At 36.0% G+C, this 18,968-nt stretch overlaps 3 protein-coding genes across 3 annotated transcripts; all 3 read right to left on the bottom strand.

Annotated features, from left to right (window-relative positions):
- Positions 1-1,497: 1,497 nt before the first annotated feature.
- Positions 1,498-4,498, bottom strand: LOC130966985 (uncharacterized). The gene is made up of 8 exons (XM_057891805.1): positions 4,124-4,498; positions 3,944-4,046; positions 3,740-3,847; positions 3,547-3,656; positions 3,334-3,441; positions 3,210-3,255; positions 2,829-2,960; positions 1,498-2,058 (listed from the first exon to the last, which is right to left on the bottom strand). Exons 1-8 carry the CDS (start codon positions 4,330-4,332, stop codon positions 1,975-1,977), a joined length of 900 nt encoding a protein of 299 aa, XP_057747788.1. The 5' UTR covers positions 4,333-4,498; the 3' UTR covers positions 1,498-1,974.
- Positions 4,499-6,236: 1,738 nt separating this feature from the next.
- Positions 6,237-7,912, bottom strand: LOC130969777 (citrate-binding protein-like). The gene is made up of 2 exons (XM_057895663.1): positions 7,563-7,912; positions 6,237-7,495 (listed from the first exon to the last, which is right to left on the bottom strand). Exons 1-2 carry the CDS (start codon positions 7,818-7,820, stop codon positions 7,112-7,114), a joined length of 642 nt encoding a protein of 213 aa, XP_057751646.1. The 5' UTR covers positions 7,821-7,912; the 3' UTR covers positions 6,237-7,111.
- Positions 7,913-9,476: 1,564 nt separating this feature from the next.
- LOC130967943 (probable mannitol dehydrogenase 1) lies at positions 9,477-12,723 on the bottom strand. The gene is given in 6 exon segments (XM_057893001.1): positions 9,477-9,918; positions 10,009-10,162; positions 10,235-10,701; positions 10,704-10,744; positions 12,289-12,402; positions 12,475-12,723. Coding segments are annotated over 6 exon segments (1,062 nt in total). The 5' UTR covers positions 12,552-12,723; the 3' UTR covers positions 9,477-9,709.
- Between the last annotated feature and the right edge of the window lie 6,245 nt (positions 12,724-18,968).

Here is an 18,968-nt window from a genome sequence, read left to right as displayed (position 1 = left end):
CAACCTTTACTCTTTTTTTCTTTTTTCTTTTTTTTTTGGGGTACGGATATTCGCATCAATTACATGGTTTGAATGCTTTCCTTTCTTTGTATCAACCACAAGTGTGGTAGCTACTTAATTTTTGTAAAGTGGATACATTACTACATGTAAGACTGGTCAATTCAGATATCTAGTTCGCTTCTTTGTTGCCTATCAAAACTGTCGGTGGCTTCGTGCTACTCTCTCTCCCTTTTTTTTTTTGTTTTTATAAAATATATCTTTTTCTTTTGGATTTGCTTTAAATTAGTATGCAAAGGTTATACACCGTAGCAAGTAAAGGGTATTGTGTTAATAAAATGGGACATCGCTAGATACAAGTCTTCCTTTCCCCCCTAGTTTATTAAAAAATGAAAATGAAATATATATATAATTTGACAGACCAACAACTCTATATGAATAGTAATACCTGATCAAAATCAATAATACAAGGGTAGATTGGTGTAACATATACATCAACAAATATTTTATCTATAATTCTTTATTGACTAGAGGAACATGACATGCATTGAAATCAAGATTCATTCTTTTTATGCATGTTCATACCTGTATTTAATAAAATGCATGTTTTATTCAATTTTCGTTAATAAAAAATAAGTATATACCTTACATTTGTAATTTTTGATACTTAAATATCAATCCGTCATCAAACATATTTTTGAGATACGCAAATTTTAAGCATCAAACATTTTGATACTACAATAATTCTACCGACAAACACCATGAAAAGGCATCAGAATATAAATAGCATAGTTAGGTACAATTGCCATCGCCGGATGGACAAATTGTGATTAAATACGGTTGTTAGCGAATTGAGTTTGGAGATAACTAAAGTTAACCAAATAAATTGATGCTTAAACCGCATTAATTTGGCATGTATAATAAAAAATATTTTAATGTTCAATACAAAAGTAGATTAAATATAGGTCCGAGAGATGCAATCATGACGATGATAATGACAATAACTACCGATATTATGATCATTGTTATAATTGTAGGCCACATGTATAAGAGACTCAATCTTGCAGCGAAACTGTGACAGCAAGACCCACACGTAATTGCTACTACAACAACAACAACAACTAAATCGAGTTTTTTTTTTTTTTTTTTTAAAGCACAAGGGGTTTGCTCAACGCCAACATGTATGCACATTCGTATATATTCTATTTGCCAAGATCAAAATCCTTGTGTTTTTTTGCACAACATTGTGATTACAAGTTTTAAATTCAATCTGGTCTACTTGTTGAGTTCTCTGTCGTTAAATATGTTAATACTAGGGACAGAGATTTTCGATGCTCTAAAATGTGAAAATATAAAATATCAGCAGTTCTAATTCCTCACTTTCTCATGTTTCATCTTTAGTTTAGAGGACCACATTACATGGAGGTAAAACTTAGAATTCATCCTTTTGCCATTTGAGTTGGAATTGAATAATGAGAAATCAATAATAAAGAATTGAAGACTGAAGAATCATATCACTAAAACAAAAGTATACATTCACTTATTCACCAACAACTTCACTAGCAAAAATCCAAGTACCACAATCCTTAATTAATGCTTGCCCAATGAAAAGGATAACAGAATAAACTTGACTGCATAATAATTGAATAGAAACACAACTCATTTTCTCTGCATGGCCACAAGTGGATTAACCCATTCCCTGATACCCCTATTTCTTTTGGTGAAAAAACAAAAACTGTTTCTGACATTTGACAGGAGACCAGAGATTCAGTAGCTAAGACTCACACCTTGTATTAACTAGCTTCCAAATCAAATGCACATGCAGTTCTAGGAACATGCATATACTAATATAATATAGGCTGAAGTAACACGGTTTCTGTGGGCTTCATATGGTGTTGGACAAGTCATTATTGCTCTATTTGGGCATTGGTATGGGCCGAGTAGACACAAGAGAAGCTTCCTGCTTGCATTTTGTTCCTATGTCTTCCACACTCGAATGGTGCCATCCACAGAAGCAGTTACCATGCAATTCTCCTCTGGGTGATAACTTACGCTTGTTACCTGAGCAAGTAAGTTCACGTCACTTGAATCATTGTCGACTAGTCTTATCCTTCCATAAGAAGTAAATCCAAACAAAACTAAGCACAAATATTTACATCTCTAAGATTATAGTATCTATCACATTATATAACCCAAAATGGCATCAGTTATGGCAGAGCAATACCTAGACTCTTGTCACAACAAAAAAAAAGGAAGAGAGAATTGAAACTGACAATAATAAGATGCAGCATTAAGAGCTTTAATTAATTTGACAACAAAGTAACAACATATTTCAAGAAAATCAGCAGCAGATATTTTTTTGATAACTGTTCAAGATGTTGTGTACAGGTGACAAAAACTGTATCAAAACTGAATTGTCACATGAAATTATTGTTTGTTGGTGTAACAAATTTTCACATTGGTGGCCCCAACAACCCAACACAAAAGGATAGGACTTAGGAGAGTAGCCAGTAGGAAAGAGAAGGGGGGCTCAATTGAAAACATGATCCGCTTCCTGTGGAACCATATAATCTAAATGGACGAACAAGCATAAACTGAAACAGCATTTTGTAAAACGATATCAAGTTTGGGATTAAAACTTAAGAGGAATTCATTTTCTTTTGTCAAGCTTAAGGAGGAACTAAAAACTTGAGGAAATCACAATCATAGTTGCAAAAATATCATTAGCCAATGAAAGGTCTATAATGTCCTTTTGGACTTAGTAAATTAGTATCAACATAGTTTCTAACAGAACTTCCATGTAGAAAGGGTGCTGAAGTCAAAGAGTTTACCACCGAGTTATGAGCCCTGAATCTTGACACGACTGATGCATCTACAAGATCCCAAAAATAGATGTAGCCATCCTCAGAGCCAGCAGTTACATGAGCATCCGTATTGGTAAGGCAGCAATCCAATTTAAAAGACTGAGGATAACTAATTAGAAATTATTATTAAACCTGATAAGATGGACTAAGCCATAAAGCTTGCAAGGGCATGGTATAGTTGCTTAAAACACAAAAAAAAAAAAATGTGTTTTTAGAATGAACAAATGTCGGAATGGAAATGTGGTACGCCAGATATATAAATATACAAATGACGGTGAATCTTAACTTGTAGCTAAATTTGTAATAGAAGAAAGTAATAGAAACAGATTTTAACATCTCAGAACTAACCTTATTAGTGTGTCCTTTATATTCTTGCAATAACTCCCCTGTAGATCTGCCACAAGAAAGGATGAAAAAAACTTAGCAGGGAGTAAGATCCATGCTAAATTTCCTCTGAAAGTTATACACGTACCGGTCCAAAAGACGCAGAGTAGAGTCGAGACAACCAGCTAGAATGCAGTTACCATCATTGGACATGGATATGCAGTTAACAGGTTGCCCCAAGTTATCGGATGTTTCTCTGGTGTGTACAAAAGAAAAAATTAGTAGATTTCACGAAGCAGATGACAATACATGTGCGTATCGGGAGTGTTTCTCTTTCATTTTGAAATATGCTGCTACATGCCTGCCAATACGAATGTCAAAGGTTCGAACAGTTCCATCAACACTTCCTCCAATGATTTCAGTCTTTGTTAAGCAAACAGACATGACACTATCTGAGAATGTGTCAATAATCTGAACATCAATTGATAGGATAGACTTTATTAGTAATATTGGTGAGCGGGGAAAGGAAATGAGCATTATTAAAATGAATTCACCTGCATAGGCTCGGTGCTGTGGGATCTGCAGTCCCAAGCACGCAAGGATTGATCATAGCCAGCTGATACTACCACAGAGGAATACTCATTGAATTTCACAGCATTGACCTATGAAAGAAACTACATTACAAGAGTGATGTCTATAGCTATGAATTGAAGTGAAACAATAGAGGGGCAGGGAGCTAAATAGCGAATAGCAAATACCTCACCGTCATGACCACGGAACTTTCGAATTACACGGCCTGTAGCTACATCCCAATAAAAAATCTGGCGATCTCCACCACAAGAACATAGCTTGGAGTTGTCCCTATATCAAATTATTAACATGCAATTGTGTTGATTACTAAGGAGAGAGAGAGAGAGAGAGAGAGAGAGAGAGAGTACGAAGTGACGTGGACATCGCGGACTTCGCGGCCGTGGGATTTGTAGGTCTTGATGTGGATGCCACGGTGGGGATTCCAGAGGCGTATGGTGCGGTCTTTGCCGCAGCTGAGGCAGTAGTTGCCGTCGGCGTTGAACCTCGCGGCAAGTACGGCGCCCTCGTGCCCCTTCAGCACATTCACCTCCTTCCGAGGAAGATCTTCCACGCTCATTCTTTCCAAAACCCTATCACGACCTTGCGTTCGGTTCAGTTCAATCTCCTTCACCAATCACAATCCTGACTCCCCCTAGCCATAGTAGCATAGTTATCAGAACAAATTGGTAATTGACCCGGTGGTCATTGGGTCACTAGTTCAACCGATTCATCTCGTTGATCCAGTCGTAATTAAATAAAAATATAAAATTGTAAAAATGAAATTAAAACAAAAAATAAAAATGCATATGCTCACAAACATATTAAGACATAACTAATAAATTAGTCACTAGTACAATTTCAACTCGTTGATAATTTTCAACAAAAAATTCATTTATATAACTTTCAGCAACAAAAATTTTAGCTCCAAATTCGATTTACAGCAACAAAAAATTTAGCTAAATGATTATTTAAGCAAGACGGCCATAAATTTAAGGTTCAGTGATCATAATCAGCAAAAAATTCAACTCTGATGTTTTCCAGCAACAAAAAAATTAGCTCAGTGATATGTTCATTATGTTCAGCAACAAATTCAACTTACAGCAACAAATTCGGCTCATTGATAATTTCCAACTATAAATTCAACTATGATAATTTTCAGCAACAAAAACTTTAGCTCCAAATATGATTTACAGCAAAAAAAAAATTTGGCTAAGTCATTATTTCAGCAACACAGCAACAAATTCAACCACCAGTGATGATTTTCAGCAAAAAAGAAACTTAGCTCAGTGATATTTTCAGCAACAGATTCAACTTTCAGCACTAAAGCAAGGTGTAGCGATGATTTACAACAACGAAAAACAGGGCAATTTGTTGGAACTCACCTGCCCAGAGACCAACTGACGGTAAAGGAAGCTGACCAAGCGAGCCGAAGCAAGAAGACGAGAACGACCACCAGCCGAGCGACCAGATGCTGGTTCCGTCTGCTTCTGCCGCCGGCGACTGACGACACAGAGCGCGACGACGAGCTTGAGTGGGAGACGACGACCAGATAAGGAATGGTCACTGAAGAACTCGCCGACCAGCCGACGACAAGAAAAGGATCGCAACGGGAAACGAAGAGCGCCGGCAAAAAGACGAACGTGCCCGTGGGTTCTGTGCACGTGAGTGACGCCGATGGGAGAAGTGGGAGGCTCGGTTGAGGTTAGTCCGGCGGCGACGGCAGCCTCTGGCTGATGGAGAGTAGCTCGGCAATGAAGAAGGGGATGTTGCTCTGCTCTGATAGGGTTTTAGGGTTGGGTTTGAGAGAAGGCGGGAAGGGGGCTGGTTTTAAACGACGCCGTTTTCTTAATGTGAATAGCGAACCAGACTTAAAAATCCGGCCGGTTCGTCCGGTTTACCGTTTAATCGCCAATTCGACCGATTTTTTAACTGATTTTTTGCATAACAATTCTAAAGATCAACCGAATCGATTAAATTATCGATTTTCGATTAATCCAATCGAATCAGCTAATTCGGTCCGATTTTAGAACAATGCTTTAGACAGTTAAGTTCTGTCCAAACAAGAAAAAAAGACCGTTTAAAGAATGGCTCAGTCCGGCCAAATGATCGAGTGACTGGATTTCCAGCCGATTCATCTGAGTCGATTCGAGTTTGATAACACTGGCGACTGGGAGGCACTCGCCACTAGCCAGCCACCCATTCCCCGCCTTAGCAGCACTCCATTTAAGATTTGGGCTACAGCCCATTTCTACATAACACATTTCCAATATCCGTTCATCTTATAAACAAATGGCCTAAGCAAGTCGGCCTTAAATCCTTAATACCTTTGTTTTTGGTACTTAAATCCTTAATACCTTTAATAAAGCAAAATGAAAAAATGGTCTGGTTACTCTTTTTTTTTTTCGCTTTTACAAGTCTAATAAAAGAAAAGAGCAACACCTAAAACACCAAAAACCCAGTGAAAAAAAAAATCTTTTTGGGGGAATGGTATCATCAATATTTATGGACATGATGAAACTGAATTTGTCTTGACCGAAACCTGGCCTTAGATATTGGCTGATTTTATTTTTAATATCTTTATTTGATTCTAAATTGGATGGAAGATTGAAAGGTGGCATAGTGGCATATTAGTGGAAAATTAAAGGCAATTGATTATGTATTTATGTAATGTGCATAGTGGATCTTTTCTGTATTCCCCTGAAGCCTGAAAGTTGGGAGTTACAATCCATGCGAAGGGTTGACTATAGTTATATAAGTAGATGCTGAGAGAAGCCATCTTGCATGTGCACTCAAGAAAGGAAAAAACGTGAATCCGAATTTTGCAGCATATATGGGTCTGAAAGAGGGAATTTTGTTGATGGTATTGAGTCTTGTCGTGTACGGAACGGCATCAAAGGACGGAGGAGGAGTGGAGCAGGCGGATTGCTTGAGGTCGTTGGTGGAGCTGAGATCTTGTTCGAATGAAATCCTCCTTTACTTCAGCAATGGCGGCGTCACTCATATTAGCTACAAATGTTGCTCTGCAATCACCCTCATCACGCATAATTGCTGGCCTGCGTTGCTCACTTCCTTGGGCATCACTCTTCAGGAAGCCCATTATTTACGTGGCTACTGTGATGCTTCTGCTTCTTCTCCTGCCTTCGCCCCTTCCCCTTCCCCTTCCCCTGATGTTCAAATTTCACTTAGGACTTAGCTACCAACAATGCTCAATCATCAATCATCGTGTTTCTATGTATAAGAGCAACGGAACTTACATAATATAATATATTATTTATTAGTCAAAGCGGGTAACATATATATAACAAGTAGTTCTTGTTTCTTATTCAATGTAAACACCAAATTAAAAGCAAGTACTATTACTGCTTTCTAAAGAGTTTAATATCCCTCCAACGAGATTCCATATAGTTGGAAGGATCATTCTGAGTATAAACCCCAAACTTGAAGTAGAAAGTACCGGGTCCACGACCATCACCATCAAAATTGAGATTCCCATCAATGTAAACCTTGACGTTGTTGGCACCAACATCATGAATCACATTCAGCCTGAACCATCTATCATAGATGTTGTTCTGCACAACAGGATCCCTATAAGCCTTAAGAGAACCATCATACACCCTAAGCTGCAACGTTGTGGCAGAGGAGCTTCCACCGAACACTTGCATGATGCTCACACCGCTTGTTCCACTCGGCACGTAAAAGTCCCCTTCAAATTGCCACACACCGGATGTATAATCATATCCCTGAAAATTAATTAATCAACTTAATTAGCCTGCTTATTATAATGTTAATGACTTCGTGTTAACTCACCGTAATGCGAATCTCGGTTCGTGGCAGGGTGGTGCTGGATGGTTCGAAAGGCTTGTCGGTGGAGTACACCCAGAATTTATGAACCCCATCTATGAAGGTGTAACGCTGGTTTTGTGGAACATCGTAAGGCTTTTGGACCTGGAAATTTGAGTTGCTTATTGGGAGTTGGGTGAACCCTTGTGTTGGATCAATGGCTGCTGAAAATGAGGCCAGTGTTAATTGCAAGAGGGTTACATGCAAGATGGGTAGCAGCACCATTGCTGCAGGTTGGAGGTTGTATTTCCAAAATGTTTATTGCAAGGTTTGGAATTCAATGGTTGATGCCTGAGGCTATATATATATAATGTATGCAGATGAAGGGCAAGATACTCCAACGTGCTGCGGCTAATGATGATTTCTTCTTTGACATTCTTACTCCTTTCTTCGTTGAAAAGTATTGGCAACTCTAAAATAGGTATATGTATGCGGTGTATTAGAATGAAAACAATAGTTAATAAATCAAACAAGCTTCTTCTATTTTTTTATTTATAATTTTGTATTTAGGGTGTGCAATTATTGTTATTCTTTTAGCAAAGTCCATCTTGTAAGATAACATAAAATGTTTATTGCCGGTGTTCTATTTTTCTTCATTTTTTGGAGTGATTTTAGGGATATAAATACTTGATTTTGATGCATTAAACTAAATTAAAAACCAATTGAAAATGTGAACAGCTATGATTCCAATTATGTGACTATTTGTGTAGATATAGTGGATGGTTCATTGACCATGACTACCACGATCAGCCGCCGTGCCCAAAAAGAAAAAGGCATAAATTACAGGCTTGTGGACTTTCTTTTTCTTCTTCCCTACGCCCCTACCTAAGGCTGCACACGGATCGGATCGGATCGGATATGGCCTAAAATTCTATCCGATCCGCACTGCATTTATCGGATCGGATCGGATACGATATCTGCAATTTTTTAGGCCGGATCGGATCGGATATCGGGTATATCCGCATAATTAAAAAAATTTATTTTAAGATTTTGTTTGGCCTTTTTACAAAAAAATATCCAGAAAATTCATTTTTTATCTGTTTAAGCCTATTTACTCCTAGAATATTATCAATAATAGTTCTTTTGAATAACAAAAATAAAATAATAACACAAGATTTAAATTTAATTATTCTAAGTTGAAGTACAACATAAAAAATTAAAAACAAAATATCATAAAATTCATAAAATAACATACTAAAATTTATATCACATTAGGGTTTACTGTCTTAAACTATGTTATTTATATGTGATGTGCGGATATGCGGATTTGCGGATCGAATCTGCAGATATCACTGCCGAATCTGCAATCCGATCCGACCATAGTACGGATCGGATCCAATCCGATCCGATGACTCTGCGGATTGGATAATATCCGCAAAATTCGGATCGGATGCGAATAATTACCGCAGATATGCGGATATTATCCGATCCATGTGCAGCCCTACCCCTACCCAAAAGAATATAGCACAACTCTTTTATTACATTGTCTTATTGGTAAGGGTATAGTACACTTTAATTCCATATATTTCTTTTTCCTCTTTTGGTATTCAACTAATCAACTCCCTATTGTTTCATTCAAATAGGAGAATGTTTCGTCGTATACAGATAACTCATAACAAAGATAAATAGGAAATTCAAAGCTGCATTAATAAGAAAGTTTTTTCACAAATTGGAATTGAGAATAGAACTCACTTAAATTAATTTGGGTTAGTCGATGGTTCGATTTCAAGTTGTGTATGTAGCAATTTATTATCCAACGGCAGACTTTTAAATAGAGATCAAATTCGTGACAAATTAATCGTTAACCGGGTTGGAGAATATATAGTGGAAAACCAAAAAGAAAAGAATAGAACTCAATTAATACTTATGGAATGCTTCCAGAATAACTCAACAATGGCATTGTATATACTCTTCATGAAGCTAGTCGGGTTCCGGTGGTCAACAAAAGTAGATTGTGGTTTATTTTTCAATAGTCCAAACAACTAAAGAAACAATAGCACGATACAACTAAATAAGAAACAGTCAACAAAACAGCACACTTAAGGTTTATTCTATGACCACAAAATACTGAGACGCTTAAAGTTGAGATATGAAAGAGTTGAAGGAAGGTTGTTCTACATGTTACTGGAAGAGAAGGAGTTTGCAACATCAATAACAAAGCGATATTTAACATCGGATTTGCTGAGCCTTTCGATAGCAGTGTTGATCTCATCCATCTTAATCAGCTCAATATTTGCAGTTATGTTATGCTTTGCACAGAAATCAAGCATCTCCTGAGTCTCCTTCAGCCCTCCAAAGTTGCTTCCCCCTATAAGCTTCCTTCCTGCACATGACTTACACTTTATTCCAATGACTAAATCCATACAGGTTTATAGTACTAGAAATGTGAATTCTTGGTTTCTTGATTACTTACCTCCAACCAAGGGGAAGATAGGCAGCTGAAGAGGCTTGCTAGGCAGCCCTACATTGACCAGCTTTCCGTTCAGCTTCAGCAGACCAAGCAGGGGAGCCAGCGGATGGACGGCGGAAATCGTGCTGATGATATAATCCATTGTTCCCATGGCAGCCTGCATGAATCATGTGCAAAAATAAACAAAACAACATGGTTGGCTAATTCCTTGTGATACACGCTATCTCACCTTCATTTTTTCAGGATCAGAGGAAAGAAGGAAAGAATCAGCCCCTAGAGTGTGAATGGCCTCAGCTTCCTTGTTGGGAGAGCCACTAATGACAGTAACTTTGAGACCAAATGCTTTGCCAAATTTGATGGCAACGTGGCCTAAGCCGCCGAGGCCGGCCACTCCCAAATGCTTGCCGGGCTCTGTCATCCCATAATACTTCATGGGGCTATACACAGTAATCCCAGCACACAGAAGAGGGGCACCGGCATCAAGGGGTAAGTTGTCGGGAAATCGAAGCACAAAGCGCTGGTGAACAACCACGAAATCGGAGTAGCCACCCTGGGTTCGTGTCCCTTTATAAGGAGAGTTATAGGTATACACAGTTCTAGGACAGTAATTCTCCAGATCCTGCTGGCAACACTCACATTCCTTACATGAGTCCACTATTACACCAACTCCAACTCTATCCCCCTCCTTAATTTTGTCACATTACTTCCAACTTTTGTCACAATACCAACAATTTCATGCCTGCAAAACACAATGCAACTTAAACTCACATCCTGAAATCTTATTGCCATACTTCACAAATAGAAATGTTTGCCTCCAACTATTATTATTCGTTATTCAAGTTTACTACTATTTCTTATAAAATCCACCTTATAAAGAAATTGTTTGCACTAATCACATACCTAAAATAAATAAACAAACCAATTTACTTTTAGTTTTGCTTGGCTTGTAGTCTTATTTATTTGTCTGTACCCTGAGGAGTTAGATTCTATTGTTTTGTTTAGTTTAGTTAGGTTCCTGTTTACTGAAAGGATTTCTGCCGCTTAAAAAGGTTTGTGTTAATGCTATTATTTTAGCCCTGTACAGTTACGATAAAGACACATCTAAAAAATCTTCTTCTTACTATATAAATCCATTGTGAATCATACTAATTACATTGCACAAAATCAACTCATATTCTATTATCTATAATAATAATTGTTTTTCATCACTATCAATGCAATGTGGATAGAGTGGTCCCCTTGATGGGAGCAAAAACAGGATTTATGACAACGGTATCAAGCTTATGACATCAAAATTTCATATTTAAAAATAACAATAATTAAAAGGAAATTTTCTTATAATCCAAAATTAAAGGGGTACGACACACTTATTTTCACTAAAATGCTTTAGTAAGGAGAAATTTTGGGGTCAATTCGCATATTTAATAAAATCCAAGTTTAGAATACCAAAAAAAGAAAAAAGAAGAGATTATTTGCAGTTAACCCTAAATAATAAATAATAAATAATAAATACTATGGCAATTTATGTGGATGAAGAAATGAATCCAAAAAAGAACCGACTGAGGGAGTCCCTGGCTGAGGCCCGAGGGTGACCAAGGAGGAGACAGGAGAGTGAGATTGTTAATGATGGCAACGACTCAACGGTTATGTGTGTCCCACTCTCTCTCTCTCTCCAACAACACTAATAAAGTTGCTGTCCTAAACCAACAAAAAAATCACCTTCAAATTATTCAAAAGTACTTTTAAATTATTAAAATAAAAACATTTCAAACTACAATAATAATAATAAGCATAATCGATTTTGATCCGATACTTTACAAATCGGATTAAAAAGGTAAGACATTTTATCTTTAAAATATGATAATTAAAAAAAAAAGTAATTTTTCATATAATTTTTAAATAATTATCTAAATATTCTTATAAAATTACAAATCAAATGCATACATACTTTGTAAGATACAAAAATTAGTTATCATTTATAAAAGATAATTTTTTTATTTTTGTTGAATTTTAGTTGACAAATAGAGAGGATCTTTTTGGGGGCAGCATTCGTAAGCATTTTTTTACTCTTATTTATATCTATAATTTATATAATATTGATAATCTGCATTCTTTAAAAAAGATTGAAGCCAGGAAAGAAAAGAACGGTTGGTGATTGGTGGAATTAAGCATGAAAAAATTAAAGAGAGAGAAAGAGTGGAGGAGTAGATAGGTGGAGAAAGAGTTGGAAGTTTGAGAGTATATATATATTGGAAAATGAAAAAGAGGAAGAAAAGAACGAACCCAGGGACAACGGGGTAAGTAGTGAAACCCCAGTCATTCTTGATTGTGTGCAGATCGGAATGGCAAACCCCGCAGAAGAGGATTTTGAGAGTGACGTCATCAGCTTCGTTTTCCCTGCAAACATAATAGTAGTAATAATTAAGTAGTGAGACATATACAAGAAGAAGAAGAAGAAGAAGAAAATACCTTCTTGAGAAATGGAAGGGAGAGAGATGACCAGAGGTATCTGTTGCAGCCCAGCCAAAGGCATTTGATGAGCCCATCTTTCATTCGATTCTGATGCGAAGCTTTCTTGCCACAATGCCGCCCACTATTTATAATCCATATTCATCCTATCTCACATGCTACATGCTACTCCATTTTTTTTAAGTTTTTTCACAATTACAATTCTTACATCATTATTTAACATATCTATATCAAATATTCGAATATAAAAGTTTGTATTACAATTAAATCCTATTACGCGTATATAAAAATTTAATAGTTAAAATTAAAATATAAAATATATATTAAAAATAAATTTAACAACACATATCTTTATAAATAAATATATAATTAATTTAATAATTATTTTTTTGTATGCAAATATTATTTTTTTTTACCATTGATTATGATTCGTTTTCTAATAAAAAAAAATGAACATATATATAACACTACTAACTTTTTACGGGATCTGTGCGAACGAATCCATGTAAGACTTTCTCAAAAGTAATAGGTAAATATTGAAATAGAAAAGGTAGAATATCAAAGTGAAGGAGCAGTCAACTACAGCAATAAATATCACTACCGGTGCCGATCTCTCTTTTATTTATCCTCACCCGTCGAATTAAATGAATTCTTCTTTTTTGTTACATTTAATTAAATGAATTCTTCAATAAAGTTAAATGACACTATTAATGATTTTTTTTAAAATAATATATGAGGTTCCATAATTCTTTTTCTTTTTGGTCAGAAATTCAACATACCGACGTACAGAAATTAATTTAAAAATGAATAAAACAAACTAAAAAATATCAAAATTTATTATTTTTTGTTATTATTTTTTTATTATCAATTCAATTTTTTTAATTTAGTAATCTAACTAGAGCTTTTGCCTATAATAAATAATTACGAAAATATAAATCTTTTGAAATCATATTGGCTTTATCCTAATATTGTAGATTATGACAGAAAAAATTCATAGAATCAAACTACTTTTATAAAAAAAATCGTAAAAGACAAAAGTTCATATTAGTTAAGAAGATCAGGGTCTCCGAAATCAAATAATAAGTATTTTAGTTATTATTTTCATATGAAAGAGTTTAATTGTTTATTAAAAATTAATTTTAACATTCATTATCTAAAACTTAAAAGAATTTAATAGTTATACTTTTATATTTAATTAGGTGTTAATTCTGTTGCACAATAAAAACTAATTTATTTTCATTCTTATTATTTAAAAAAATATTTTCTCTCTATATATAAAAATATAGTTAGATATTAGTCTAGAAAAGTTTATATTAATAGTTATGAAATTATTTTAAAATATTTTTTTGAAATCTTGATTCTAATTATTAATCACAACATACATTATTATTTTCTCCAAATTATATATAATAAATATTTGAAAAAAGAGAACTAAAAATATAAATTAAAAAGAAAATAATAAAAATTTAAAACTAAATAAAGAATTAAAAAATCGTGTATATAATAATAATAATATATTTTTTATGTGAATAATATTATGGAATATTTTTTAATTATATTTAATTATAAATTTAATATATTTTTTATAATTTTATAAATTTATTTGAATTATATTATTTTATTAATTTTATTTTGGTAGAATAAAAATGTAGAGAGAGATAGAGAATAAGAAACAAAAAGAGAGAGAAAGATAAAGAAGAAAAAGGGAAAAGAGAGAGAGAGAGTTGTTACTTTTAGGGAGAAAAATTTTATTTTTATTGTAACGAAAGGATATCTCATGACATATTTTGGTTTGTCAAATTAATAATATAAAATATAAATTATAAGTTATATATAGAGTGTGAATGGTAAAGAGAAATAGAGAAGCAGAATTAAGTAGATAAAAGGATGGAGAAAGAAAGTATTAGTTTTGGAAACAAATATTTTATCTCAATTTTAACGAGAACGTCATATGACATATTTTAGTTGTTAAATTAGTAAAATAATATAATTGTATTTCAATTTTATTTTCAATATCCCGATTTTAATTATAATTATAATTAGATAATGTTATATTTCATAATTTAATTATTAAATTTATAATTTGTAAATAATTAGTTATTGATAATGATATATAGGAGATTTAAAATGGGTGAAGCAAGAAATGATATATATAGAGAGAGAAAGGGGGGGTCGCAGGAAGAACTCATTAATTTTAGAGAGAAATATTGAATTTTAATTGTAATGAGAAAGTAATATGTGGTATATATATTTTGGTTGTAATTTTAATAATATACTAGTATTTTTACCCGTAATAGTATTACGGGAATATAAATTTTTTGAAATTACGTCGATTTTGTCTTGACATTATAGATTATGACAAAAAATTAAAAATTATAATATCAAACTACTTTTATAAAAATATCATATGGAAAAAAGTTCTTATCAGCTAAGAAGATACTATCTCTATAGATAAAAAAATCAAATAATAAACTTTTTAGTTACTATATTTTCATGTGAAAAAAATTATTTTTTTACTAATAATTAATTTTAACATTCATCATCTAAAACTTGAAAGAATTTAATGTGTATACTTTTACATATGATTAAGTATTATATTTGTTGTACAAATAAAAATAATTAAATTTTATACTTGTTATTTAAAAATAATATATTTTCTCTCTATATATATAAAAATATAATTAGATATTATTATAAAAAATTATATTGATAGTTATAAAATTAACTTAAGAATTTTTTTTGAAACAATTTGTTTCGAGGGTTACCTGAAACTGTAGGTTGATCTCGGACGAGATCTTCTGCGCTGGTCGGAGTTGTTGTGTTCGACTTGATGATGGTGGCTGGAGCCGCCGTGTCCGACTCGTTGGACACGGTGATGGTGCTGATCCTTCGTCCCCGGAGGGTGGGGGGTACCTGCAAGGGACTCCGATACTTAAGTTAGCAAGGGTATTAAGCAGGTATTGAGTAGAATCAGAGTATGAGTTATACCTGGGTGCTCCAGTGTATTTATAATGGTGAGATGTGACCTTCTGTGGATAAGATAAGTTAGTTATCTTATCTTATCTTATCTTCAAGTGAGGTCATCTTATCTTCAAGGGAACCACCCTTCTCTCTGTAGACTTGGGCCGCCTTAGGATTTGGGGCGTGTTCCTCTATTTGGGCCCTTCTTTGGGCTTTCCTAGTGACTTGGCCGAGCTCTTAAGAAAGAGGTTGGGTTGTCCTGACCTGAAGAGGTCGGTCGTTTTGTCTGTCGAACGTCCCGGGTCAGACAGCTCGACCCAGGGTATGAACAGTACCCCTGCTTGAGCTCGGTCTTTCTGTTGAGATCGAGTTTTTTGACTTCGGTCCTTTCATGACGAAGCCGAACTCAAGCATTTTGTCGATTTCTTTTTGTAGAATCTTTTGAATGTAGAACGTTTTTCTCTAAAGGCGCGCGCTTTTATATCAACGCTATGCTTTTGGGAACGTGAAAGGGTTTAATACCTTCATTAATTGGTATTAATTTCCCCGTTTTCTCCTGGCTTTTATTTTGAATTTTCTCAATCAAAAACGGTTTCTCTTCTTTCGCTCTTCTTCGTAACTTCTCCCTTTACTCTCTCATTTTCTGTTTCTTTCGTAACTTCTTCCTGCAACGTCTGTTCTGTCATTGCACTCTATGGAAGAGGGGTGATTTCCAGATTTTCTCCTTCTATCTTTGCGGTTTTTCGCTTCGAGGTTTTTCTTCTATTTCTCCAGGTTCGATTTTTCTTCCTCTGCTCCTTTTATATGTCGGTAGAAAAGTTTGAATTTTGCTCAGAGAAAGTTGGGATCTTTCTGTTTTTACCATGCCTGATTGTTTGCGTGTTCTGGAATTTCTTCATTTTTTGGTGTGAGTCTTTTGCTTTTCTCGTTGCTTGAATCTTTTCTTAGGGCTTTTGCATGCTGTCGCCGCTTCTGGTTGCGCCTTTGATGATGATTTTTGCTTGATCTTGAAAAAGTTTGCGTCTTTGGTGATTTTCTGCTTGGCATTTTTGATGTTTGACAGTGCTTTTTGCTGATAGACTGTAGGAAGGTGGTGACTTTGTGTTTTTGTTTTTATTTCCTTTGTTTCTTTTAAGACTTTATTTTCTTTCTGATGAGTGCCGGGGCGTAAGCTGTAGAAATTTCTTGAATCCTTGCTTTGTTACTGCCTCCAAAGGATGCCCTAGGATTTTGGTTTGAATCTTGGGGCTTTCCTTTTTTGTTCGTTCGTCGTTTTTTTTGCCCCTTGTCCGAGATGCTTTTTTAGTAATCCACTATTCTTTTCTTATTGTAGGATTTAGTTGGCCTCATGTCTTCTCGCAATAACGTTGTAGAGATGCCTTCCCGGGTTCCTGAGGGCATGGCTGATTGGGTGGACTCAATGGTCCGTATGTGTGTCTCCTTGGTTGATTCCGAGTTTTGCGCGCAGCTTAGGCAGTTTCATAGGGTCTGTAGTAATCCAGGTGATGAGAAGAACTATGAACTTGTCCCTCCCTCCTCCGAAGAGAGAGTCTGCTTCTCTACTCGGGTTGTTGATGATCGCCCTTTCTTCTATGTTTATGACTTTTTCTTTGGTCCGCTGGGTATCACTCTTCCTTTTACTAAATTTGAGGCCGACTTGTTATGGTCCTGCAATGTCGCCCCCTCTCAACTTCACCCTAATTCCTGAGGTTTCATAAAGATTTTTCAATTGTTGTGCAATGGTTTTGGTATCCCTACTTCCCAATCTCTCTTTTTCTATCTGTTTGTCTTGACTAAGCCCGAAGTGGTAAAAAAGAAGGCAGCTTGGGTCTCCTTTCGCTCTACCCAGGAAAAGAAGGTTTTTTCCATGTTTGACGAGTCATTCCGTGATTTTAAAAACTACTTTTTCAAGGTCCGAGCTGTGTCTTGGAAGAACACTGGGGGCAACCTCCCCATCTCGACACAAAGAAATTTCTAACCAATCCCTCTCTTCTTCAAACTGAGTTGGGTATTTTGTGTTTCCTTTTTTATCTGTTTATATTGCTCGTGACTGTCCTTTCCGACTTATGGCTTAATTTCCGTTTTATTTGCAGAGGCAATGAAGAATAATGAAGCCATGAAAACTTTTAAAAGGGCGCAGAGGGCGACTGCTGCTAGAAACATCTCGGCCAAGGCGGCTGGGGAAGGATCCTCCCAAGTGCACGCGAAGCCGTCTGTGCCGAGTTCCCTGGGGTGAAGAAGGTGATCCCCACTCCCCGAGTTCATCTGGTGGATCCTCACCCTACTTCTGCTGCTCCTTCTGTTGCTCCTCCCAATAAAAAATAAAAAACAGCTGAGCCTTTTGACCTCAACGTTCCCGATTTTAATGCCATTGAATTTGTGGATCAGCAAATCGGTCCCTATGGTACCCTCTCAATGGATGATGTGTCCATCCTTCATCATTTGGAATTATGGTCCGAAATATGGCGGCTGCTATATATCGGACTGCTCAAAATCTTCCTCTCCATGCTACCAAAGCATTTATAGAGGAGGCAAAGCAGGAGTTTGACCGGATGAAGGGGCTGAAAGAGGAGCTTGAATTAAAGGTGACCAAGTTGGAGAAGGATCTAGAGAACGAGAAGGTGAGTTCCCTTTCACTGGCGGCTTCTTTGAGGTTGGCGGAGGACACAGCCTTGATGCATAAGGAGAGTTACATTACGACTTATCGGGAGGTGATGCGCCTGAGGGAGGAGTTGAACAATGCCCGGGAAGATTATTCTGCGCTCCAAGGTCATCTCATTAGCAGCGTGACTGCTGCTTACGAGAACTTGAAGGAGCAAGTTCGGGTCATTGCTCCCGAGGCCGATCTCACCCCTTTCAGCCTGGACAATGTTGTCAGGGATGGCAAAATTTTCCCTGATGACGATGGTGATGATGACGCTGATCCTCCTCCTGTGTCCTCTACCAAAGTGTCGACCTCTTCTGTTCCTCCGGTTGCACCTGATTCGGATTGCCAGGTTCTGAACCGGGAAGATGGAACTATAGATGCCGTGCCTATTCAGACTCGTCCTCCTTCTCCTTGTCCTGATGATGCCAAGAAGGCTCCTGATGCTTGCTGATCTCTTTCTAGATATTTATGTAGTTGGCCCAGCTTGTGGGCTTTTTAAAACTTTGTTTGTTTTGCTGACGGTTTCTAGTTGCTTGTTTTAGCAACTTTATTTTGAAAAACAAAAAGTAGCTCGCTATCTTTAGCAGGTGTTGATGGCCGCCGAGGCTTTTATAACTTTGTGGATTATATGAAGGTTTTTGACTTGTTTTCTCTTCTGCTTTCTGAGAATGCTGGAACCTTGTAGCTCGACTTCTTGGGATTGCTTTGTTTATGGCTTGGATCCTTTGAGTTTGTGTCTATGTGGGTCCGACCTATTTCTTGGTTTTCTCGCTTTCATACGTACTTTTGGCGCTCCGTAACCGATTCTTTTGCGTTGGTCCCCTTCTAAGTTATTTTTGTAATCCCTTTTCTAGGAACTTTATTAGGATTACTTTTATAACTTGTA

Source organism: Arachis stenosperma, chromosome 3, assembly GCF_014773155.1.
Source record: "Arachis stenosperma cultivar V10309 chromosome 3, arast.V10309.gnm1.PFL2, whole genome shotgun sequence".
In the NCBI taxonomy this organism is placed as follows: Eukaryota; Viridiplantae; Streptophyta; class Magnoliopsida; order Fabales; family Fabaceae; genus Arachis; species Arachis stenosperma.
The sequence above is the reverse complement of the archived record's forward strand: the minus strand, read 5'-3'. Positions and strand labels throughout refer to the sequence as shown.